Source organism: Cetorhinus maximus, chromosome 23, assembly GCF_964194155.1.
Source record: "Cetorhinus maximus chromosome 23, sCetMax3.hap1.1, whole genome shotgun sequence".
NCBI classification, from domain to species: Eukaryota; Metazoa; Chordata; class Chondrichthyes; order Lamniformes; family Cetorhinidae; genus Cetorhinus; species Cetorhinus maximus.
The window spans coordinates 62,528,815-62,555,345 of NC_135901.1; the positions used below are offsets into that span (position 1 = coordinate 62,528,815).

Here is a 26,531-nt window from a genome sequence, read left to right on the forward strand (position 1 = left end):
CCCTAACAGCAGCCATAGTGTAGGGCAAAGTACTCAAGAGAAAATATTATGTGCTTGTGATAAAGGGACGGCATCTACACATTAACTGGAAAAATCAGATTGGCAGTAATAGCCTGGATGAGGAGTTCTTAGAATGCTTTTGAGATAGTTTCTTAGAGCAGCATGTTCAGGAGCCAATCAGAGAGCAGGTTATATTTGACTTGGTATTGTGTAATGTAACAGGATTAATTAATGATCTCAGAGTAAGGGCACTACTAGGTAGCAGCGAGCACAATATGGTTCAATTTTACATCCAGTTTGAAAGGGAGAAGAGTGGGTCAAAGACTAGTATCTTAAACTTAAATAAGGGCAATTATGTGGGGATGAAAGCTGAGCAACCAGAAGTAAACTGGGAAATTAGGCTAGAGGAGAGATGAATAGAGAAGCAGTGGCAGACATTTAAGAGGATATTTCAAAGTTTTCAGAATGAGTACATCCCGACCATAAAGAAAAATTATAAAGGGGAGGACCCACCATCTGTGGTTAACTAAAGAAGTTAAGGAAAGCATCAAGCTTAAGGAAAAAGCATAGAACTCTGCAAAGATGAGCAGCAGGACAGATGATTGGACAGAATATAAAGAACAGTCGAAAATGGCTAAAACGTTAATCAGGAGGAAGAAATTAGAGTGTGAGAGGAAGTTTGCTAGAAATGTAAAAATGGATAGCAAGTGTTTCTACAGGTGCTTAAAAAGGAAAAGAGTGAGCAAAGTGAGTGTTGGTCCTCTAGAAGGTGACATTGGGGAGTTAATAGTGGATGAGGAAATGGTGGAGGAAATGAATAATATTTTGCTTCTGTGTTCAATATAGAGGATACAAAAAACATTCCAGTAATAGCTGCAAATCAGAAGGTGACAGGAGAAAGGAACTTGGTGAAATTGAAATCACTGGGGAAATGGTACTGAGCAAATTGAAGGAGCTGCCGATGTCAAATCTCTGGGACCCAATGAACTACATCCTTGGGTCTTAAAAGAGGCGGCTAATGCGGTAGTTGGTGCGCTGGTGTTAATTTTCCAACATTCGCTCGATTCTGGAAAGGTTCCATCAGATTGGAAAGCAGCAAATATAACCCCTCCATTCAAGAAGGGAGGGAGGCAGAAAACAGGAAACTATAGGCCAGTTAGCTTGACGTCTGTCATGGGGAAGTTATCAGAATCAATCATTAAGGAGGTTATAGCTGGGCACTTAGAAGAGCTCAAGGCAATTGGGAAGAGTCAGCATGGTTTTGTGAAAGGAAAATCCTGTTTAACCAATTGATTGGAGTTTTTTTGAAGGAGTAACATGCACAATGGATAAAGGGGAACCTGTAGACGTACTGTACTTGGATTTCCAGAAGGCATTTGAGAAGGTGCCACATCAAAGATTATTACAGAAAATAAAAGTGCATGGTGTAGGGGGTAACTTATTAGCATGGATAGGAGATTGGCTGGCTGGCAGAAAGCAGAGAGTATGTATAAATGGGTCTTTTTCTGATTGGCAGGATGTGATGAATGGAGTCCCACAGGGATCTGTGCTGGGGCATCAACTTTTTATGATTTACATCAATGACTTAGATGAGGGGAGTGAAGACGTGGTAGATAAATTGGCAGATGGCACAAAGATAGGTAGGAAAGTATGTTGTGAAGAGGACATGAGGAGGTTGCAGATGGATATAGATAGGTTGAATGAGTGTCCAAACATCTGGCAAATGGAGTGAAATGTGGGAAAATGTGAAGTTGGTCACTTTGGCAGGAAGAACAAAAAAGCAGAGTATTGCTTAAATGGAGGATGGCTGCATAATTCTGAGGTGCAGAGGGACCTAGGTGTTCTAGTAAATGAGTGTCAAAACGTTTGTATGCAGGTACAGCAAGTAATTAATAAGGCTAATGGAATGCTATCCTTTGTTACGAGAGGGGTTGAACATAAAAGTAAGGATGTTATGCTTCAGTTAAACTGGACCACACCTTGAATACTGTGTGCAGTTTTGGTCTCCTTATTTAAGGAAGGATATAAATGCATTGGAGGCGGTTCAAAGGATGTTCACTAGATTGATATCTGGAATGATCGGGCTGTCTTATGAGGAAAGGTTGGACAGACTGGGCTTGTTTCCACTGGAGTTTAGAAGGGGGAGGAGTGATTTGATTGAAGTATACAAGATCCTGAATGGCCTTGACAAAGTGGACGTCGAAAGGATGTTTCCTCTTGTGGGTGAGTCCAGAACCAGGGGGCACCATTTCAAAATTAGGGGGTCGCCCTTTTAGGACAGAGACGAGGAGAATTTTTTTCTCTCAGAGGGATGTACGGCTTTGGAACTCTCTGCCTCAGAAGGCAGTGGAGGCGCGATCATTGAATATTTTTAAGACACAGGTAGATAGATTCTTGTTAGGCAAGGGAATCAAAGGTTATCAAGGTTAGATGGGAATGTGGAAATTCAAACACAAGAAGATCAGCCATGATCTTATTGAATGGCACAGCAAGCTTGAGAGACCAAATGGTTTGCTCCCATTCCTATTCCATATGTTCTTATGGTCTCTCTCCAGTGTGAATTCGCTGGTGTATTCGCAAGTGGGATGACTGAGTGAAACCCTTCCCACACTCAGAGCAGGTGAATGGCCTCTCCCCATTGTGAAACCACTGGTGTAACAGTAGTTGGGATGACTGAGTGAAACCCTTCCCACACTCGGAGCAGGTGAACGGCCTCTCTCCAGTGTGTAGCTGCTGGTGTCTCAGCAGGCTGGATAACTGGGCGAATCCCTTCCCACATTCGGAGCAGGTGAACGGCCTCTCCCCACTGTGAACCCACCGGTGTCTCAGCAGGTCAGATGACTGAGTGAATCCCTTCCCACACTCAGAGCAGGTGAACGGCCCCTCCCCACTGTGAACTCGCTGGCGTATCAGCAGGTCAGGTGACTGAGTGAATCCCTTCCAACACTCAGAGCAGGTTAACGGCCTCTGCCCACTGTGAACCCGCTGGTTTCTCAGCAGGTCAGAACATTGAGTGAATCCCTTCCAACACTCAGAGCTGACGAATGGTCTCTCCACATTGTGAATTCACTGTTGTGTTCGCAGGTTGCTTGAGTAAGTGAATCCCTTCCCATACTCAGAGCAGGTGAATGGCTTCTTCCCACTGTGAACTCACTGGTGTCTCAGCAGCTCAGATGACTGAGTGAATTCCTTCCCACATTCAGAGCAAGTGAATGGTCTCTCCTCAGTGTGAATTCGCTGGTGTGTTCGCAGGTCGGATGACAGAATGAATCCCTTCCCACACTCGGAGCAGGTGAACGGCCTCTCCCCAGTGTGACTGCGTTGATGGATTTCCAGCTGGGATGGGTAATTGAATCCTTTCCCACAGTCCTTACATTTCCACGGTTTCTCCATGGTTCAAGTGTCCCTGTGTCTCTCCAGGTTTGATGATCAGTTGAATCCTTGTCCACACATAGAACACGTGTACAATTTCCCCCTGCTGTGAATGGTGTGATGTTATTTCAGGCTGTGTAACTGGTTAAAGCTCTTTCCACAGTCAGTTCACTGGAACACTCTCATTCGGGTGTGTGTGTGTCTCGGTGCTTTTCCAGTCACACTGATGTTTGAAATCTTTTCCCACAGAAAGAACAAACATTTCTCCTTCCACATTCAAAGACGATAATACTCAGTTACAGATGAATCGAGTGACTCTGTCAGATCTTGATGTGATGTTTGGTTTGAGTTCCCCCTCTGTAAATCCTCCCCTTCCGATACCCTGTAAAAGGAGTTTACAAAAGTGATCACTGTAAGAACAGGATAGAAATTCAGAGCAGACAATTCTCATTTCTATGGAACATTATTTCCTGTCTTCTTCTCCCAAAGCTGCAAATCCCTGTCCCACATACTCTCCCTCCTCCCAGTGCTGAAGCCAAACAGAGTTTTGGATAATTCTTCCTGTATCTTTTTAACAAATTTGTCCAACTGAAGATAACAATATGTTTCATCATTCACTTCAGTCATTACTCATGACAAAACATTAATCTGAAACCCCCTGACCGACTTTACAGAATAGCAGACGTTAACCTTGTGTCCAAAACTTACTGTGTGGAGATTTATTGAGTGATTGTGAAGGTGGTTTCTCCAAACCTCCCAGGATTTCCTTCCTTCTTTCTCTCCCTCTCTAACTAAGTTAAACCTGGGATCAGTCTCATGGTCTATTCTGGTTGCTGCTTCTCTTCCTGATGACTAATTAACTCCAATTAAACACTGAGAAGACTGAAGACACTGTTTTCAGTCCCTGCTCCAATCTCCATTCCCTAGATACCAACTCCATCGTTTTCCTTGGGAACAGTCTGAGATTAAACCAGTCTGTTCATAAACTCGGTGTGCCACTGGTGTAACAGTAGTTGGGATGACTGAGTGAAACCCTTCCCACACTCGGAGCAGGTGAACGGCCTCTCTCCAGTGTGTAGCTGCTGGTGTCTCAGCAGGCTGGATAACTGGGCGAATCCCTTCCCACATTCGGAGCAGGTGAACGGCCTCTCCCCACTGTGAACCCACCGGTGTCTCAGCAGGTCAGGTGACTGAGTGAATCCCTTCCAACACTCAGAGCAGGTTAACGGCCTCTGCCCACTGTGAACCCGCTGGTTTCTCAGCAGGTCAGAACATTGAGTGAATCCCTTCCAACACTCAGAGCTGACGAATGGTCTCTCCACATTGTGAATTCACTGTTGTGTTCGCAGGTTGCTTGAGTAAGTGAATCCCTTCCCATACTCAGAGCAGGTGAATGGCTTCTTCCCACTGTGAACTCACTGGTGTCTCAGCAGCTCAGATGACTGAGTGAATTCCTTCCCACATTCAGAGCAAGTGAATGGTCTCTCCTCAGTGTGAATTCGCTGGTGTGTTCGCAGGTCGGATGACAGAATGAATCCCTTCCCACACTCGGAGCAGGTGAACGGCCTCTCCCCAGTGTGACTGCGTTGATGGATTTCCAGCTGGGATGGGTAATTGAATCCTTTCCCACAGTCCTTACATTTCCACGGTTTCTCCATGGTTCAAGTGTCCCTGTGTCTCTCCAGGTTTGATGATCAGTTGAATCCTTGTCCACACATAGAACACGTGTACAATTTCCCCCTGCTGTGAATGGTGTGATGTTATTTCAGGCTGTGTAACTGGTTAAAGCTCTTTCCACAGTCAGTTCACTGGAACACTCTCATTCGGGTGTGTGTGTGTCTCGGTGCTTTTCCAGTCACACTGATGTTTGAAATCTTTTCCCACAGAAAGAACAAACATTTCTCCTTCCACATTCAAAGACGATAATACTCAGTTACAGATGAATCGAGTGACTCTGTCAGATCTTGATGTGATGTTTGGTTTGAGTTCCCCCTCTGTAAATCCTCCCCTTCCGATACCCTGTAAAAGGAGTTTACAAAAGTGATCACTGTAAGAACAGGATAGAAATTCAGAGCAGACAATTCTCATTTCTATGGAACATTATTTCCTGTCTTCTTCTCCCAAAGCTGCAAATCCCTGTCCCACATACTCTCCCTCCTCCCAGTGCTGAAGCCAAACAGAGTTTTGGATAATTCTTCCTGTATCTTTTTAACAAATTTGTCCAACTGAAGATAACAATATGTTTCATCATTCACTTCAGTCATTACTCATGACAAAACATTAATCTGAAACCCCCTGACCGACTTTACAGAATAGCAGACGTTAACCTTGTGTCCAAAACTTACTGTGTGGAGATTTATTGAGTGATTGTGAAGGTGGTTTCTCCAAACCTCCCAGGATTTCCTTCCTTCTTTCTCTCCCTCTCTAACTAAGTTAAACCTGGGATCAGTCTCATGGTCTATTCTGGTTGCTGCTTCTCTTCCTGATGACTAATTAACTCCAATTAAACACTGAGAAGACTGAAGACACTGTTCTCAGTCCCTGCTCCAATCTCCATTCCCTAGATACCAACTCCATCGTTTTCCTTGGGAACAGTCTGAGATTAAACCAGTCTGTTCATAAACTCGGTGTTACATTTGATCTCGAGATCAGATTCTGACCTCATATCTGTGCCATCACTAAAATCGCCTGTTTCCACCTCTGTAACACTACCCGCCCTCACCCTGTCTCAGTGCATTTGCTGCTGAAACCCTCATCACTGCTGTTGTTACCTCCAGACTTGAACGACTATCCCAACACACTCCTGGCTGGTCTCCCACATTCTACTCTCCGTAAATGTGAAGCCATCCAAAAGTCTGCTGTCCATGTCTTCACTCGTAGCAAGTCCTGTTCCTCTGTCACCCATTTGCTTCCTGACCTGCCTTGGATCCCGGTCAAGCAGCAACTTGATTTTAAAATTCTCATCCTTGTTTTCAAATCCCTTCATGGCCTCGCCCTTCCTTATCTCTGCAATCTCCTCCAGCCCCACAACCCTCTGAGATATCTGCACTGCTCGAATTCTGGAATCTTGTACATTCTCCATTTTAATCACTCCAGCATTAATGACCTTGCCTTAAGTTCCCTCATTCCCAAACTCTGAAATTCTCGACCAGCACACTCCCTCTGTCGACCACATTTTGCCCCTTTAAGACACTTGAGTATTGCTAAAAAAAGAGACATTCTGTCAAAACCTTTTCTCTTGTACTCATCAGGACAGACGCAAGAACATCAAATTTCAAAGATTGTCAGTCGGGCTCATAATGTGGCTCACTTGTGCTTGCTAGAAGCTACATATATTCATCCACAGGGAACTGTCCACTGCAGACAGAAGGGACATGTCCAGGGATGGGGCCGTTTATTGAATTAAACAAAAGCATGGAGGATGATAGCTCTTTGGTGCATTCTCCGTGGCAATGCCTTGACCAATCAGAGCTGACTGGCCAACCAGTCAACACCCTTTCCTTGTGCAGCATAAATTGTTGTTCACTGAGAAATTTGTTTTTTTTTGCATCTGTCCAGATGAGTACAACGTGAAATATCAGCAATATGTCTCCCTTTTTCAGCAATACTTAAATTCTGTACTGCTGAGTGACTGTGGGTTTATAATTCTATTGTTGCTGATCTAAAACTCCTGGTGAACACACATTTTATGAACGTCTCCCTCGGGCTGTTGCTCATTGTCCCCGTGAGGATGGCGGCCGCGCATGCGCCCTGTAGCACATCGACCCATCAAGATAGAGGCCGCGCATGCGCCAATCTCCACATTGCCCCTATAAAAATGGCGGCCGATAACTCGTCCATTTTTCACGCAGCTCCGAGCAAACCCGGGACCGGTGGCTCCTGATTGAGGGTTTGGGGCCGACACCGTGAGTTTATGAAGCTTCCAAATTCACCCGTTAGCCTTATCTCTGTTCAGCCGTTCTGCATCTGCACTCGGTCTTTGTGAAACCCGCATTTTAAACCGCTTGCTCGAGCTCACTTGCCGTCTGTCCCCACGGACTGCGCATGTTCCGACTCCAAATGATTGGCGGCAGCTCCGGACCAATAGGAAGAATGGGCGGGGTTGGATGACCGAGCGGGAGCAGCTGGTCCTCCAGTCAATCGGAGTGAGAGGGGCGGAGCCTGCTGGGAGTGGAGCATGCGCAGTGTGAGCGGGGGACCGGGACGAAGGAGGTGGATTTTTTCCCCCAATAATTGATATAGATTTTTCTTTTCCCACCTATTTCCATTATTTTTAAATGTATTTCCATCCATTGTTTTATCTCTACCTTTTAGCCTATTTCAATCCCTCACCCCACCCCCACTAGGGCTATCTATACCTTGCTCGTCCTGCTTTCTACCCTTAATTTGCACATTCCTTAGATAATATCACCACCTTCAACACCACTTTGTTCTTTTGTCTGTGACATCTTTTGGTTATCTCCACCTGTCACTGGCCCTCTATCCAGCTCTACTTGTCCCATTCCCCTTAAACCAGCTTATATTTCACCTCTTCTATTTTTACATAGTTCTGTTGAAGGGTCATATGGACTCGAGACGTTAACTGTGTTCCTCTCAGCAGATGCTGTTAGACCTGCTGAGTTTTTCCAGGTATTTTTGTTTTTGTTGCGGTGGAATTTAAAGTCCAGCGGGTGAGAAAGGGCCGAGTGCAGGAGAGGAATGGAGCCGGAGGGTGGACTGGGAGGGTTCACACACACCCGCTGTAGGACTCCAAACCCGGATTAGAAACTCCCGGAGCCGTGTTTATACTGAGTGTTTGGAAAATCCTTTTACAGGATGTTAGAAGGGGAGGATTTACACACAGCAAACTCAAACCAAGAGAAATGTTTGTCTCTTTGGACTGACCTGCTGAAACACATTGAATTAACACTGGCGAGAGGCTGTTCAGTTGCTCACAGTGTGGTAAGAGCTTCAGGACATCATCCCACCTGGGACACCACATTCACACTGACAAGAGGCCTTTTAAATGATCAGAGTGTGAGAAGTGCTTTAAAAGGTGTGGGGAATCTTGCGGTATCTTAGAATTTCTTTTTGCTTAAATCTATGCGAACGGAATTGTATACCCTGGCACGGCACTGGAATATGGTAAAAGGGAAAGACAATATTTTACCTTGAACATCTTCAGTGTAAGTGTGAGCTGCTGTTAAATCAGGCTGTATAGGTAGAACCTAAAAACAAAAAGGGGGCAATCACATTGTTGGGAGCATACTATAGACCCCCAAACAGTCAGGGAGAGATAGAAGGGCAGATATGTCGGCAAATCTCAGAAGTGTCAAAATAATAGAGTAATAATAGTCGGGGATTTCAACTTCCCCAATATTAACTGGGATAGACCAAGTGTGAAAACTTTGAGGGGGCTGAATTCTTCAAATGTATCCAGGAGAGATTTTTAAGCCAGCACATAGAAAGTCCTACAAGAGAGGTGCTGGACCTTCTTTTAGAGAACAAAGCTGGGCAAGTTGTAGAAGTGTCAGTGGGGAAGCAGTTCAGTAATAATGACCATAACTCCATAAGATTTAAGTAGTTATTGAAAAGAACGAAGATGGATCGAAAATAAGGGTTTTGAATTGGGGGAAGACCAATTTCAATATGATAAGACAGGACCTGGCCAAAGTGGACTGGGAGCAGCTACTTGTAGGAAAATCAACATCAGAGCAGTGGGAGTCATTCAAAAAGGAAATAGTGAGAGTGCAGGGCCAACGTTTTCCCACAAAGGACCAACAAGTCCAGAGAAACCAGGATGTTGAGGAATTGACAGGATTAGATAAGGGGGGAGAAAAGGGAAGCTTATGGTACATACCGAGGGCTCAAAACAGCAGGAGCACTTGATGGGTAGAGAAAGTGCAGGGGGTTACTTAAAAAAGAAATTAGGAAGGCGAAGAGGGGGCATGAAAAACACAGCTGGGTGAAATAAGTTAAAATCCAAAGGCATTTTATAAGTATATTCAGGGAAAGAGGATAACCAGGGAAAGATTAGGGCCCATCAGGGACCAAAATGGCAATCTGTGTGAGGAGCTGGAAGATGTAGATGAGGTTTTAAATGAGTACTTTGCATCTGGAGTAACTATACAGAAGGATGATGTAGATATAGATATCAGGGAAGGGGACTGTGATATACTTGAACAAATGAGTATTGAGAGGGAGGAGGTATTAGTGGTTTTATTGGGCCTTAAAAGTCTATTAATCCCCAGGCCCAGATGAAATGTATCCCAGGTGCTGTGGGAGGCAAGGGAGGAGATTGCAGGGGCCCTGACATTAATTTTAAAATCCTCTCTGGTCACAAGAGAAGTACCAGAGGACCAGAGGACAGCTAATGTGGTACCATTATTAAAGAAGAATGGTAGGGATAAACCAGGGAGCTAATAGGCCAGCGAGTCCAACATCAGTGGTAGGGAAAACTTTGGAAATGTTCTGAGGGACAGAATTAATCCCCACGTGGAGAGGCAAGAACTAATCAAGGATAGTCAGCATGGCTTTGTCAGTGAGAGATCATGTCTAACAAATTTGATTGAATTTTTCGAGAAGGTGACGAGGTGTGTAGATGCGGGTAGTTCAATTGATATAGTCCACATGGAATTCTCTTTTGACAAGGTCTGGCATGGGAGACAGGTCCAGAAGGTAAGAGCCCATGTGATCCAGGACAATTTGGCAAATTGGATCCAGAATTAGCTCAGTGTCAGGAGGCAGAGGGTGATGGTCAAAGGTTGGTTTTGTGACTGGAAGCCTGTATCCAGTGGCATACTGCAGGGTTGGGTGCTGGATCCCTTCTTGTTTTTAGTGGACATTAATGATGTAGACATGAATGTAGGAGGTATGATCAGTAAGTTCACAGGTAACACAAAAAAATCACTAGTGTGGTAAATAGCGAGGAGGAAACCCTTAGACTACAGGACAATATAGATGGGCTGGTCAGATGGGCAGAACACTGGAAAATGGAATTTATTCCCAAAAAGTGTGAGGTGATGCATTTCGGGAGGACTAACTAGGCAGGGGAGTATATGATGAATGGTAGGACCCGGGAAGTACAGACCCTCGGTGTGCATGTCCATAGATCCTTGAACATAAGAACTAGGAGCAGGAGTGGGCAATTCAACCCCTCAAGCCTGCCCCGCCATTCATTACGATCATGGCTGATCTCATTTTGGCCTCAACTCCAATTTCCCTCCCTCACCCCATAACCTTTCAACCCATTACTAATTAAGTCCGTGTGGTGAAGGTGCTCGCACAATGCTGTTAGGTAAGGAGCTACAGGTTATTCACCCAGTGATGAGGAAGGGACATTGTTGTTGTTGATTTGGAGAAATATCAATTTGTGTTTATATCACACATTTATTGTTATATAGTTTACCAAGACATTTCACAGAAATGTTAGAAACCAAGGAGATACTCGGGCAGGTGGCCAATAATTTGGTCAAAGAGGTTGGTCTGAAGGAATATTTTAAAGGATGCAAATGAGGTAGAGAGGCAGAGAGATTTAGGAAGGCAATTCTAGAGTCTTGGAAACTGACAGAATGGCAACCAGTGATGGAATTATTAAAATCAGTAATTCTCGAATTCGAGAAGAGCAGATATCTCAGGGGGTATTGTGAGGCTGGAGGAGGTTACAGAGATAGGAATGATCACAACCATGGAGGAAAACAAGGATGAGAATGTGAAAATTTAGGTGCTGCTTAAATGAGTGCCTTCAAATCATTTGTATAGTTTGTGAATGGCTGTGGGCCAAGCACTGATCCTTGCAGTATCCCACAAATAACTGCCTGTCATCCTGAGAATGAGACATTTATTCCAACTCTGTTTTCTGTCTGTTCACCAATTCTCAATCTATAACAGGATATTACCCCAATCCCATGCACTTGAATTCTGTTTATTGACATCCTGTGCTTTGTTTAGTAACCTTCTCTCTCTGTCTCTCCCACTCCTCTCTCTCTTACTCTCTCTGTCACATTGAATTCTCCAGCCCAGCGAGTTGTGGATGCTCCATCACTGAATATATTTCCGGCTGAGATGGAGAGATTTTCGATCTCTCAGGGAGTCGAGGGATATGGGAAGTGGGTGGGAAAGTGGAGTTGAAACCCAAATTCAGCCACGATTGTATTGAATGGAGGAGCAGGCTCGACGGGGTGTTAGGACTTCTCTTGTTCCTATTTCGTATATTCTTATGGAGGCCAGAGTCTTTTGTTGGCCCAGACCGGGTGGCAGGTTCCCTCCCCTGATGGACATTAGTGAACCAGTTGGGTTTTTATCACGATCCAGCAGTTTTCATGGTCACTTTTTCCCAGTGCCGGCCCCACAAATTACCAGATTCATTCAGCTCAATTTCACAACGTGCCTTTGTGTTTTTGTGGGTTCTCTCTCACTCCCTTTTTCTGTTTTAAATCAATTTCACAGGTTATTAGAATTTTTTTGCAGTCGGGAAACTGAAACCAAACATCACATCAGGATCTGATCGAGTCGCCTAATTCATCTTAAACTGAGTATCTTCAGATTTTGAACATGGAAGGAAAAAGCACCGTTCACAGTGGGGAGACACCGTACACGTGTTCTGTGTGTGGACGAGGCTTCAGCCGATCATCTGACCTGACGGAGCATGAATGCAGTCACAATGGAGAGAAACCATGGAAATGTGGGGACTGTGGGAAGAGATTGAAATCCCCATTGGAACTGGGAACTCATTGGTGCACTCACACTGGGGAGAGACCATTCACTTGCTCTGGGCATGGGAAGGGATTCACTCAATTAGCCAACCTCATGGGACACCAGCGAGTTAACACAGATGAGAGACCTTTTAAATGCCCACAGTGTGAGACGTGCTTCAAAAGTTCTGTGGAACTAAAGTCCCATCAACGTGTTCACGCTGATGAAAGACCGTTCAGGTGCTCTCACTGTGGGACTGGGTTCAGACAATCATCTGAACTCATCGCACACCAGCGAGTCCACACTGGAGAGAGACCATTCACCTGTTCCAGGTGTGGGAAGGGATTCATTCAGTCATCCAACCTGCTAAGACACCAGAGAGTTCACACTGGAGAGAGGCCATTTACCTGCTCCGAATGTGGGAAGGGATTCAGTCAGTCATCCGACCTGCTGCTGCACCAGAGAGTTCACACTGGAGAGAGGCCATTTACCTGCTCTGAATGTGGGAAGGGATTCAGTCAGTCATCCAGCCTGCTGAGACACCAGCAAGTTCACAAGTAACTGTCGTGATGGGATTTTGCTCTTAATAACATTCAGGACTGAAGTATGTTCATTATAGTGTGTTTCTGTAGACACTAATAAACTCCAGCCCACTTAGTTAAAAGTCAAATAAATCAGCATTGTGTTAAACACAATGCGTTGAACCTTTTTACTATTTTTAACAAGTTAGTACCTTTTTGATGTTAATAAACTCCAGCCCAGTTACAAATTCTGTATAAAATTGGAATAAATCAGCTTCGTGATGAACAGTTGAGTCGTTTTGATATTTCTAGCACAAGTTAGTTCCTTTTGAAGGGCTCTCCCTCTCCCCTGTCTCCTCCATCCTCACCTCCAGCAACAAGTGCGAGGAGCTCATGGAGCTTCTTTGTCACTAAGATTGAGACAATCCGATCAGCTGCCTCTGCTGCTTCCCTCCCTTCCACTAGCCCACCGGGACAAACTATCTCTTAAGTTCCCACTTGTCCGAGCCTGAACTCGTGATTAAATGACAAAGGGGATGATGGTGCAAGGCAGCATTGGGTGATAATGAGACAAGGAAATAAACTAATGGGACAAGTGGAGAAACAACGCAGGCCCAGAGGAGAGATAAATGGTAAAAGCAGAACCATTACCAGTACCTACTGTCAGAAAAAATGGGAGCAGTGGTTATGATCTGAAATTATCAAAATGAATGTTGAGCTCAGAAGGATGTAAAGTGTCCAATGAAAGATGAGCTGCTGTTCCTCGAGCTTCCATTGAGCTTCATTGGAACAGTGCAGGAGGCCGAGGTCAAAGTGGGAGTGGGTGGAGAATAAACTGGTAAATGACCAGAACCTCAGGAACACACTTGGAGACTGAAAGGCAATGGTTCCACAAAGCAGTTACCCAACTGGGATTTAATCTCCTCAATGTAGAGAAAACCGCACTGTGGTCAGTGAATATACAATACTGAATAGCAAGAAGTACCAGTAAATCACTGTGCCCCTTGGAAAGTGTTTGGGGCCCTGGAATGTGGGAAGGGAGGAGGTGGACGGGTGCTGCTGCATCTGCTGTGCTTGAATGGAAATGATACACAGTGATGTTGATAAGAACACAAGAAATAGGAGCAGGGTTGGACCAAAAGGCCCCTTGAGCCTGCTCCACCATTAAATGTTCTTCCAGCTCAACTCCACTTTCCCATCCTATCACCATATCCCTTAGTGCCCAAATATTTATGGATTTCCATCTTGAACATATCAAGATGGAGAACAACAGATTCAGTGCAACTATTATTCTGGGAAATGCACAAACAAGGTGCATGTGAATTATAAATTCACCTCTTCACTGCTTGGGTAATCATGTTAAATGAGCTATACACTGGCCCCATGCTGAAATGTAGTCATTCTCTGACAGCTATTCTTAATGGTATAATTAGCAAATTTAGAATGAAAAATACCCTCCGCTTCACTGTAAGGCTGAGAGACAACTTTGTAATTGATTCATAATGTCACAGAGCGGCTCATTAGATCTGCTCATTTCATCTAATCTTATTTTCAGCTTATGGGAGAATGGCTGAAACAGGGGATGGTGAATAACAGCTCGAAACCACATTCCCCTCTCCCATTGCCATAATGATCCTTACAACATACAGGAATTTGGGACAATGTGACTTTGATGCTCAGATTAGTTCTGTCTCCATATTATAGGAAGGAGCGAAGCACTGGGGATGGTGCAAAAAAGATTTACTGGAACGATGCCAGAATTGGAAAATATGTCAAATTCACAGAGATTTAACGGATTGAAAAGTTTTTCTCTGGAAAAGAAAGTGAAGGATGACCTGACTAAGGCCTTTAAGATAATGAAAGGGGTTGACAAGGTAGACAAGTGGAAGAGTTTTCCACTTGTAGATGGTTGAGAATAAATATACATTAGTCATCAATAAATCTAATGCACAATTCATATGCAACTTCTTCAATCAGAGATAAAAGCAGAAAATCATGGAAATACTCAGCACATCCAGAAGAATCTGTGAATTGAGAAATAGAGCTAAGTTTTCAAGTCTGCTCACTGTTGCAGTGCAGTTCTGATGGAAAGTCACAGCCCTGAAATTTAAATACATCGTTCACTCTCCACAGACACTGCCAGATCTGCTGAAAATTCCACTATTTTGTTTTTTTTTATTTCAGATTTACAGCACCACCTTTCTCTAACTGTGGTTGAGAATATATGGCTCATTCTCAGAAGGGTTTGAGATCCCAGTGTGAGCTGAACACTTATGTTCCAAAATCACACCATGAAATCACACCAGCTGAATGTGGAAATGGATTCACCTCGTTATTCCATTTTCTGACACAGCAGCACAGTCATACCTGTGGGAGACCATTCAGATACCTCATGTGTGCAACCCTTTGCTCACTGCCCACCAACTAACACTCCAGTTTTAGAAGGTCAAAGGATTAGATCCACAATTGCTACATTCCAACTGACAAGACAGAGTTTCAGTCGTCAGAATATGGGGAGAAAAGTCACTTGTCTGCGCCACTGCTGAGACTCCAGTGAGTTCAGATCTAACTGTCACGGTTTGATCTGTTGTTAATTACACCCAGGACAGAACTATGGTGGATGGGCCGTGCACTATGGTTGCCATATCAATATTAATAATTTTATATATTGGCCCTATGGCGCCAATCATCATCGGATCATAAAACATAATTATCTTATCAGAACAGGCCTTTCAATGGCGGTACGTTTACCCAGGATTCAGTGGGGGGCAAAATGTGCTCTATCCTCACGACAGGCGGTCCTGGCGCAGGCGTAGTAGCTGGCACTGACTGGTACATGCGCATTGCGATCTCTGACAGGAGCATGCGCAGTACCATCTGTACCTGGAGCTAGTCGAAGACGCTGAGAAATGGCGAACACAGGGGAGTAAAAGGAGTTGGTGAGTGGGGGAGGGATGGAGGCGGCGGAGTGAGCGGGGAGGCTTCATGAAGACCCTGTGAAGGTCTGAAATCTTGAATAAGAAGCTACCGGTCCTGCGGTTACACCGAATGGAGAGGAGACAACTGTGGCCCGCGTCTCCTCTCGGAGACAGGCCCGAGTTAATAACCGCCATCTTCACAGGGACAATGTGCAGCAGGGCGCATGCGCGGCCATCCTGGTCCAGGTAGCAGGAGGAGAGGATATTGTGAATTTCTATCCTGGACTGACAGGGATGGATTTTGGAAACTCCTTTTCCAGGGGGTTAGAAGGGGAGGATTTACCCACAGCAAACTCAAACCAAGAGAAATCTTTGTCTCTTCTCAATTTCTATCTTGGACTGACGGTTAGTGTTTTTGTAAATTTCTGATACTGGATCTTAGAAGTTAAGGGTTGACAGATGGGAAACTCAAATCAAACATCAATTCAGATCTGGCAGAGTCACTCGATTCGTGAGGACCTGAATATCATCGGCCTTTAAATCTGGAAGGTAAACAGTTGGCCTGTCTGTCTGTGGGCAAAGGTTACTTGTAGGAGAAAGAATAATTAACTGGGGAAAGCCAACTTCAGTAAGGTGAGAATGGATCTGACCCAGTAAAGTGGAATCAAAGGTTGGCAGGAGAAACTGTAATTGAGGAATGGGCTGCCTTAAAGAGGAAATAGATCAGACATAGTAATGACATATTCTTACAAATGAGGAAGGTATGGCTAACATATCCACAGCTCACTAAATAAGAGAAGAGATTAAGATGAAGATGAATAAATCTGCTAACAGAGATATCAGGTGGCTAATACAACCGAGAGACAGGATAAAGAAAGGATATTCAGAGAGAAATTGGAAAAAGAAAGTAAGAGAAGCAAAGAGAGAGTATGAGAAGAGACTGGCAGCTAACATGGAAGGAAATCAAAACGCTTTCTCTGGCTGATACCTAGTAACAGGCCGGTAAAAGGAGACAGGGGCTGGTTAGGGATTTACAAAAAGGTGATTTACCCATTGGGACAAGGGGTATGGATGAGGTATAAATGGATATTTGGCATCTGTCTTTACCAAAGATGATGCTGCACAGGTCAAGGTTAAAGAGGAAGTAGTTCAAACACTTGTGGTGTTTAATATTGATAAGGAGAAGGTATATAGGCTGTCTGATAAAGTTGACAAGGCACCAGGATTGGATGAGATGTATCCAAGGATACTGAGGGAATTCAGAGTGGAAATTGTGGACGCACTGACCATATTATTCCAAACTTCTTCGGACCCATGAGTGGTGACAGAGGACAGGAGAATTGCAAATCATACACCTTTGTTCAAAAAGGGTGTAATGATAAGCCCAGCAACTACCAGACCAGTCAGTTTAGCCTTGGGAGTGATAATTCTGGACAAAATTAATAGTCACTTAAGCAAATGTGGGCTAATTCAGGAAAGCCAGCACAAGTTTGTTAAGGGAAAATCATGTTAAACTAACTTGCTTAAGGTTTTTCAAGAGTTAACAGTGTAGTTGATAAGGGTAATGCTGTTAATGTGCTGTACATAGTCTTCCAAATGGCATTAGGTAAAGTGCTACATAACAGACTTGTGAGCAAAGTTATAGCTCATAGAACAAAATGGGCAGCAGCAACATGGGTACAAAATTAACTGAATGACAGGAAACAGAGAGTAATGATTTTTCAGAATGGAGGAAGGTTGAAAGTGGATTTCCCCAGGAGTCAGTGTTAGGACTCCTGCTCCTATGACCTAGACCTTAGTGTTCAGGCACAATTTTGAAATTTATGGGCACAGACTGTGTAGAAGGTCCTTTCCCTGGTGGACCTTAGTGAACCAGTTGAGTTTTTGTGACAATCCAGCATCTTTCGTGGTCACTTTTTCCTCGTGCCTGCCCCACAAATTCCCAGATTCATTCAGCTCAATTTCACAACCTGCCTTTGTGTTTTTGTGGGTTCTCTCTCACTCCCTCTTTCTGTTTTAAATCAATTCCACAGGATATTAAAAGGGGAGGATTTGCAGTCGGGAAACTGAAACCAAACATCACATCAGGATCTGATGGAGTTGCACAGTTTATCGTAACCTGAATATCATCGGATTTTGAACATGGAAGGAAAAAGCACCGTTCACAGTGGGGAGAAACTGTACACGTGTTGTGTGTGTGGACAAGGCTTCAGCCAATCCTCTAATCTGGCAGGACATAAATGCAGTCCCAACAGGGAGAAACCGTGGAAATGTGGGGACTGTGGGAAGGGATTCAGTTGCATGGAAAGACATCGGTGCAGTCAAACAGCAGAGAGACCGTTCATCTGCTCCGAGTGTGGGATGGGATTCACTTGTTCATCCTACCTACTGAAACACCAGTGAGTTCACACTGACGAGAGACCTTTTAAATGCTTGGACTGTGGGAAGTGCTACAAAAGTTCCTGGGAACTGATGTCCCATCAACGCGTTCACACTGACGAGAGACTGTTCAGCTGCTGTCACTGTGGGACTGGGTTCAGGCGATCATCTCATCTGACTATGCACCAACGAATTCACACTGGCGAGAAGCCATTTATCTGTTCCAAGTGTGGGAAGGGATTCACACAGTCATCCAACCTGCTGAGACACCAGCATGGTCACACTGGAGAGAGGCATTTCACCTGTTCAGAATGTGGGAAGGGATTCACTGATTCATCCCATCTGTTGACGCACCAGCGAGTTCACAGTGAGGAGAGACCTTTTCAATGTCCAGACTGTGGGAAGTGCTATAAAAGTTCCGGGGACCTGATGTCCCATCAACGTGTTCACACTGACGAGAGACCGTTCAGATGCTCTCACTGTGGGACTGGGTTCAGGCGATCAGCTAATCTTATTTCACACCAGCGAGTTCATACTGGGGAGAGACCTTTCACCTGCTCCGTGTGTGGGATGGGATTTACTCCGTCATCCAACCTCCTGAAACACCAGCGAGTTCACACTGGGGAGAGACCTTTCACCTGCTCCGTGTCTGGGATGGGATTTACTCAGTCATCCAACCTCCTGAAACACCAGCGAGTTTACACTGGGGAGAGACCGTTCACCTGCTTTGAGTGAGGGAAAGGATTCACTCAGTCATCCAACCTGCTGAGACACCAGCAGGTTCACGAGTAACTACAGTGATTGAGTTTTGCAACTGAACCATGTTTCACTGGGGTCTGTTTCTGCTGATGTTAGTAAACTCCAGCCCAGTTATAGGTGTTAATGTTCTGGATAAAAATAAAATCATTAAGCTTTCAATTAAATAGATGATGTTGAATCTTTTCACTATCCCTAAGACATTAGTTCCTTTCGAAGGGCTTTCCCTCTCCCCTGTCTCCGCCATATTCACCTCCAGCAACAAGTGTGAGGAGCTCATGGAGCTTCTTTGTCACTAAGATTGAGACAATCCGATCAGCTGCCTCAGCTGCTTTCTTCCCTTCCACGAGCCCATTGGGACAAACTGTCTCTAAAGATCCCTCATGTCCGATTTCTGAACCCACATCTTTCTCCAGTTTCTCTCCCATCTCCCCTTCCTTCCCTCTCAGAGCTCACTTTGCCCATGAGACCCACCTCCTGCTCCATCGACCCTATTCCCGCTAAACTGCTGATCACCCATTTTCCCCATGTTCACTGATATTAACGGTTCTCTCTCTCCTGGTACTGCCCATCTCTCCTTCAAATCTGCCATCATCACCTGTCCTCAATAAAACCAACACTTGACCCCACTATCCTATTAAACTCCCGCTCCAGCTCCAACCTCCTTTCGCTCTCCAAAGTCCTGATCACCGCCCAAATCCATGTCCACATTTCCCAGAACTCCATGTTTAAATCCCTCCAATAAGATCTCTGTCCCTGTCACGGTATCGAAACAGCTCTTCCCAAAGTCACCAATGACACCCGATGTGAACGTGACAAAGGAAAACTCCCTCATTGTCCTTCTCGGCCTGTCCACAGCCTCTAACAACGTGAACCAAACCGTCCTCCTCCAATGCCTCTGCACTGGTGGCCAGCTGGGTGGGACATGATGAAACAATGTACAAACAATTCAAGGGCTGACTGACTTCATGAAATAACCGGGCAGACAGGGAATGTCACCGTTACAACAAGGATAGTCCGTGGTTTCAGTGAATGAACCGACAGAAGGGTGTTGTGGAGAATCTAAAACACTCGACATGAGTCAGCTGTGTGATGGAAAAGCAACATTAACGACAAATATGGGGATACAGGAGAGTCCCAAAGACATCTCATTGATAGAAGTTTCTCCCATACATTTGGAGTATTTTGTAGACATTACAGCATTGATCATGATTACAGAATGAACCGTGTGCCCTTGTTTATAATTTCGATCCTGTACGTTCATGCCTATGTAGAAATGGTCTGCACCCATACCTGGTTCCTCTGTTATTCTCCTCCCACCCCACACCACAAGTGCACTCCCTCTGACCTTCTTGACTTTCTACCTCCTTCTCACTGTCTCCCTTTCCATCAAAAATCAGCAAATTGTTAAAAAAATCAATGTAAAAGTAATGTCTAACCTTGTAATCCCGACATTAGCAAGAAGTCCCCTTATGTCCCCGTTGGACATCTGTCCATTTTACCATACCCTAATCCTTCTGTTAGTCCTAAATTAATTATGTCAGCCAGACAAAGCAGAATTACTAACTTGAAGCATCTATGTGTTAATGACGCATTCCCCCCTTTCAAGGGTTAGGACAGGTTAGGAAGAAGGTTCATATTGTCATCATTCAGAACAACCCAGATTACAAAGGAACAACTGATCTCAAAGACAATCTCTTGTAGTATGTGTGGAGGGGGCGTGCTGAATCAGGTTTAAATGGGTTAAATGATACATGTTTTCTATATTAGACAATCACATTAAAATCTGGCACTCAGATGGGGATATGGATTTGTGTTAGGTGGGAAGATCGGGATCAGTGTATTACTCCAGGAAGCCTGAAGATCAGAGGGACAGTATTTCAGAACTGATTCCTGTGATAGCAGCAATCCCATTGCTGTCTGTGAAAAAGAACGATGGAAATATTTAAAGTGGAAACTATAGGCGTGTTGGAGGATGTTGTACACAAGGAATTTGTGAACTATCTGAGGATAATAGTGAGGGGAAAGGAATGGATCTGGAAAGCAGCAGACACTTCATGTTGCTCCAGGAGAAGTGGGGCCTGGTTGTGTAGATGTCAGGTTTTACACAGCACACAGTCAGCCTGTGGTTTCACCCTGGATGAAGGATCTCCGAATCGTACCATTCACATCACTGGATGGGATTCTCAGGAGCCGTGTTGTCTGCTTGGAGAGGAAGGTTTCTGTTATAGCTAATGAGAAGCAGCACAGACAACCACACACAGAGACCCACACACACATTCTCCCTCTGTCTCACACACTCAGACAACATCTCCACACCCACACACATTTACACACACTTCCATACTCAGGGACACACCCGCACTCATACAAACAGACACATGAGGACACATCCTGTCCTATCAGGTGGACAACACCGACCAAAGTGACTAATACTGGGGATAAAGTATTCGTGCCTATTGAGAACACTGTTTTTGGCACATTCAAGTCAACATCACCCTCCATAGCCTGTGAGCGGTTTTGACCATCCAATCTCACCCCTTTCTCTGAACGTTAAATCTACATTGAACAAAACCTGGGACAGAGGCTACAACACAATTAGAACAATGAGCTGTCTATTGCCAGCTTTGGTGACAGTGGGAGGTTGTAAAATTTCAGAACAACATCCGTGGATAATTACAGCCTCTAATTTCCTCTTGCAATGACTGAAAATGTCAACTCCTCTCATGTTGATGGTCTGTTTGATGAGAGAATTCTGAGACAGGTTGCATGGTGAAAGAATATAATGTTGTTTTGACTCTGTATCCAATATTCCCCTGAGTTTGTTCATTGCTGTCCCAATATCCTGAGACATGTTCCTTTGTTCAAAAGGAACTAATTTGTGTTAGTGATATTAAAAAAACACTCAATACACCATGTGTTTATCACAAATCTGATTCATCTGATTGTTATCCAGAGTATAAATCACTATAACTGGGCTGGAGTTTATTAACATCAGCAGAAACAGACCCCAATGAACATGGTTCAGACCTGGATGAGATTCACAGCAAAATCCAATCCCTTGTTAATTGTGTACTCGCTGGTGTCTCAGCAGGTTAGTGACTGAGTGAATCCCTTCCCCACACTTGGAGCATGTGAATGGCCTCTCTCCAGTGTGAATTCGCTGGTGTACAGTGAGTTGAGATGACCACCTGAACCCAGTCCCACAGTGAGAGCACCTGAACGGTCTCTCGTCGGTGTAAATACGTTCATGGTGCATCAGTTCATTGGAACTTTTAAAGCACTTTTCAGAGTCTGGGCATTTAAGAGGTCTTTCATCAGTGTGAATTTGTTGATGTGTCTGTAGATGGGATGACTGAGTAAATCTCTTCCCACACTCAGAGCAGCTGAACAACTTCTCTCTAGTGTGAACCTGCTGGTGTCTCACCAGGTTGTTCGAATGGGTGAATCTTTTCCCACACTTGGAGCAGCTGAATGGCCTCCCCTCAGTGAGAGTTTGTTCAGGCTGGATAACTGAGTGAATCCCTTCCCACACTCCGTACAGGTGAATGCCCTCTCCCCAGTGTGAATGTGCTGGTGTATTGTGAGTTCTGATAAATATATGCTTTCCTTACCACCTGATCCATCTGTCCTGCCACCTTCAAGGACCTGTGGACATGGACTCCGAGGTCTCTCACTTCCTCTACCCCTCCCAATATTCTCCTGTTTATTGTGTATTCTCCAGCTTTGTTTGCCCTCCCCAAATGCATTAGCATGAATTTTCTTTCTCTTTTACAGCTGATTTAAAGTTGTTGATTTTGCTCCAAAGGTTAAATTGGGATTGATATTCAAAGTTTACTATTCAACTGCAGAAACAACTTCAGCTGGAAGTCAGTGAATTAAGAGGAAAGATCCCAGACAGCGGTTCTTCAAGGTACACTGCAGGCCCGGCAGCTCAATCAGATACACTCTCAGCTCAGGAGAGCTTAACAACTCCACATCCTGTCCACAGGGGAATTCTCCTGGTGCAGTGGAACAAACATTCGTGCTTTAACAAACACCACCAAATAAAACTGGATTAATCAGTTAGTCTGAGTGATGTTTGTGGAATCTTACTGTGCACAAACTGGCTGTCATGAAACAGAAACAATTCGTATTCATATAATACCTTTAATGTAACAAAACGTGCCAAGGTCCTTCACAGGACTTTCATAAAGAAACATTTGACATAAAGTCACATGGGTCGATATTAGGTTAAATAGACAGAACCTTGATTGGAGAGGCAGATATTAACACGCCTCTTTAATCAGGAGAGAGAGCTGGAGGGGTTTCGGGAGGAAATTCCGGAACTTTGCACCTAGGCACGGCCACCAATGGTGGGGTAATTAAAATCAGGGATGCGAAAGAGTACGGAATGAGATAGCACAGGTATCTCAGAGGGTTGTGCGACTGGGAGTTACAGAGATAGGGAGGGATGTGGCCATGCAGGGATTTGTTAACAAGGTTACAAATTTTAAAATTGAGGCATTGCTTGAACAGGGGCCAATTTAGGTCAATGACTACAGGGGTGAAGGGTTAAGGGGACTTGGCCTGATAAAGCTCACAGACAGCAGAGTTTTGGATGACCTCATGTTTCTGTGTGGGGCCGGGTTGAATGTGAGGGGCCGGCTAGGAATGTATTGGGATTGCCAAGTCTAAAGGTAACATGGACATGGATGAGGATTTGAGCAGCAGATGAGCTGGGGTGAGGTGGAGACATGCAGCGTTATGGAGATTGAAATATCAGGTGTTAGTGATGGTGCAGATAAGTGGTCAGAAACTCATCTTGGGGTCAATAAAAGACCAAGATTGTGAACAGTCTGGTTCAGCCTCAGACAGTTCCCAGGGAGAGGGATGGACTCGGTAGTTAGGAAACGGAATTTATAGTGGTGACCGAAGACAATGGCTTTGGTCTTCCCAATTTTTAATTGGAGGAAATTTCTGCTCATCCAGTACTGGATGTGGGATAAGCAGTTTGATAATTTAGTAACAGTGGAGGAATGGAGAGGGATGGTGGTGAGGTAGAGCTGGGCAATGTCAGTGTACACGTGAAAACTAACACAGTGCTTTTGGATGATGTCACCAAATGGCAGCATGTAGATGAGAAATAGGAGGGGCCAAGGATAGATCCTTGGGGGACACCAAGTACAAGGACTTTGGAGAGGAAAGGGAGATTGGAGATGGGGTGGTAGTTTGAAAAGATGGTCAGGTCAAGAGTTTATTTTTAGGATGGGTGAGGATGATAGATTTGAAGTTGAGAAGGACATTACCAGAAGAGAGAGAGACATTAACAATATCAGCTAACATGGGGAAGTTGGATAATCAGTAGTTTAGTGAGAATAAGGTCAAGGGAGCAGAGGGAGGGCCTCATGGACAAGATGAGCACTGAGAGGACATGAGGGGAGATGGGAGAGAAACTGGAGAAAGATGCGAGTTCAGGGCTCAGGCAAGAAGGAACCTTAGAGACAGTTTGGCCTAGTGGGAGAGTAGAAGGGAGGGAAGCAGCAGAGGCAGCTGATCGGATTGTCTCAATCTTAGTAACAAAGAAGCTCCATGAGCTCCTCACACTTCTTGTTGGAGGTGACAGGGGAGAAGCAGAGTATTGGAGATATTAAAAAGATTCAACACACATTGTATTTCACACCAAGTTAATTTAATTGATTTGTATCAACAATATTAGCCTCTACAACAGGGCTGGAGTTTATTAACATCAGCAGAAACAGACCCCAATGAACATGGTTCTGTCCAGGATGTGATTAACTACAGTAATTGGATTTTGCTGTTACTTGTCAACTCGCTGGTGTCTCAGCAGCACAAATGACTGAGTGAATCACTTTCCACACACAGACCAGCTGACTGGTCTCTCCCCAGTGTGAACTCGGTGGTGTTTCAGTGGGTAGGTTCAATTAATGAATCCCTTCCTACAGTCAGGGCAAGTGAGCAGCCCCTTCCCCAGTGTGAATTCGCTGGTGTCTCAGCAGGTTGGATGACTGAGTGAATCCCTTCCCACACATGGAACAGGTGAACGGCCTCTCCCCGGTGTGACTGCGCTGATGTACAATGAGGTCAGATGATCGCCTGAACCCAGTCCTGCAGTGAGAGCACCTGAACGGTCTCTCGTCAGTGTGAACACGTTGATGCAAGATCAGGTCCTGGTAACTTTTATAGCACTTCCAGCAGACTGAGCATGTAAACTGTCTCTGGTCTGAGTAAACCAGCTGATGTCTCAGTAGGTGGGATGACCTAGTGAATCCCTTCCTACACTCAGAGCAGGTGTACGGCCTCTCCCCAGTGTGAACTCGCTGGTGTGTCAGCAGGTCGAATGATCGAGTGAATCCCTTGCCACATTTTGAGCAGGTGAATGGTCTCTCCCCATTGTGAATTTGCTGGTGTGTCTGCAGGATCGTTGAAGTAATGAATCCCATCCCACACACGGAGCAGGTGTACGGTCTCTCCCTAGTGTGAACTCTCTGGTGTGTCTGCAGGTTGGTTGAACTAATAAATCCCTTCCCACACTCGGAGCAGGTGAATGGTCTCTCCCCAGTGTGAACTCGCTGGTGTGTCAGCAGAGTGGATGACTGAGTAAATCCCTTCCCACACTCAGGGCAGGTGAATGGCTTCTTCCCAGTGTGAGTGCGTCGATGAGTTTCCAGGTCAGACGGGTAATTGAATCCCTTCCCACAGTCCCCGCACTTACACGGTTTCTCCCCAGCATGAGCAGCGCTTTCTGCTTCCATGTTCAAAGGCCGATAATATTCAGGTCCTGATGAATCAAGTGACTCTCTCAGGTCTTGGTGTGAGTTTCCCAACAGCAAATCTTCTCCTTCTATTACCCTGTGAAGTTGATTTAAAACAGAAAAAAGGGAGTGAGAGAGAACCCACAAAAACACAAAGGCAGGTTGTGAAATTGAGCTGAATGAATCTGGGAATTTGTGGGGTCGGCACTAGGAAAAAGTGACCATGAAAACTGCTGGATTGTCTTAAAAACCCAACTGGTTCACTAATATCCTTCAGGGAAGGGAACCTGCCACCCAGTCTGGGCCTACACAAGATTCGGGCTTCTAGGGGAGGAGGGAGAAAAAGCGAGAGAGAAGTGAGAGATGCAGGAGAACTCTGAAGGAATCTCCCCAGCCCTCAACCTCCACCCACTAGACGGGCCAGGGTAGCCGGTGTATGTGAACACCATCACCTCCAACTTCCCCTTCAAGTCACACACCGTCCTGACTTGTCTGACATCCAGTACTGGATGAACAGAAATTTCCGCTATTTAAATATTGAGAAGAATGAAGCCAATGTCTTCAGCCCCCGTTACAAACTCCACTCCCGAGCCACCGACTCCATCCCTCTCCCTGACAACTGTCTGAGACTGAACCAGACTGTTCACAACCATGGTGAAATATTTCACCCCAAGATGAGCTTCCAACCACATATCCACCTCATCACCAAGACCGCGTATTTCCACCTCAGTAACATCGCCCGACTCCACCCCAGTCTCAGCTCATCTGCTGCTGAAACTCTCATCCATTCCTCTGTTACCTCTGGACTGAACTATCCTAACACACTTCCAGCCAACCTCCCATATTCAACCTCCCTGTAATCTTGAGGTCATCCAAAACTCTGCTGCCCATGTGCTTACTCGCACCAAGTCTTGTTAACCCATCACCCCTGAGCTCACTGACCTACAAACGCTCCGGGTTAAGGAGAACCTAAATTATAAAATTCTCATCCTTATTTTAAAGGCTGTGTTTGCTGCCGTTGTGCAAGCGCAGTTGTGCTGTTTTATTCTGTCTTCATAGGGTTAATCTCTCCTCCTCCTCAGGCTCAGGTCACCACTGCAGACTCACCGTGAGGAAACGCAGACTGACCTGGTTACAGTGTCCATCAATCAGCCAAC

The 26,531-nt window shown here is 45.0% G+C and overlaps 3 protein-coding genes across 3 annotated transcripts in view; all 3 read left to right on the forward strand.

Moving 5' to 3' along the window:
• Nucleotides 1-21,143, forward strand: part of LOC144697674 (uncharacterized) — a 30,587-nt gene extending 9,444 nt beyond the window's left edge. The window contains exons 3-5 of the mRNA XM_078569694.1: nucleotides 12,378-12,566; nucleotides 18,025-18,447; nucleotides 21,026-21,143. Of these exons, the coding sequence (XP_078425820.1) occupies nucleotides 12,378-12,566; nucleotides 18,025-18,447; nucleotides 21,026-21,143 (730 nt within the window). The remainder of the gene's footprint in view (nucleotides 1-12,377; nucleotides 12,567-18,024; nucleotides 18,448-21,025) is intronic.
• Nucleotides 1-26,531, forward strand: part of LOC144698341 (uncharacterized) — a 204,575-nt gene that overhangs the window by 141,270 nt on the left and 36,774 nt on the right. The gene's annotated exons all lie outside the window — the stretch shown is intronic.
• LOC144698308 (uncharacterized) overlaps nucleotides 1-26,531 on the forward strand; it is a 319,027-nt gene that overhangs the window by 10,617 nt on the left and 281,879 nt on the right. The gene's annotated exons all lie outside the window — the stretch shown is intronic.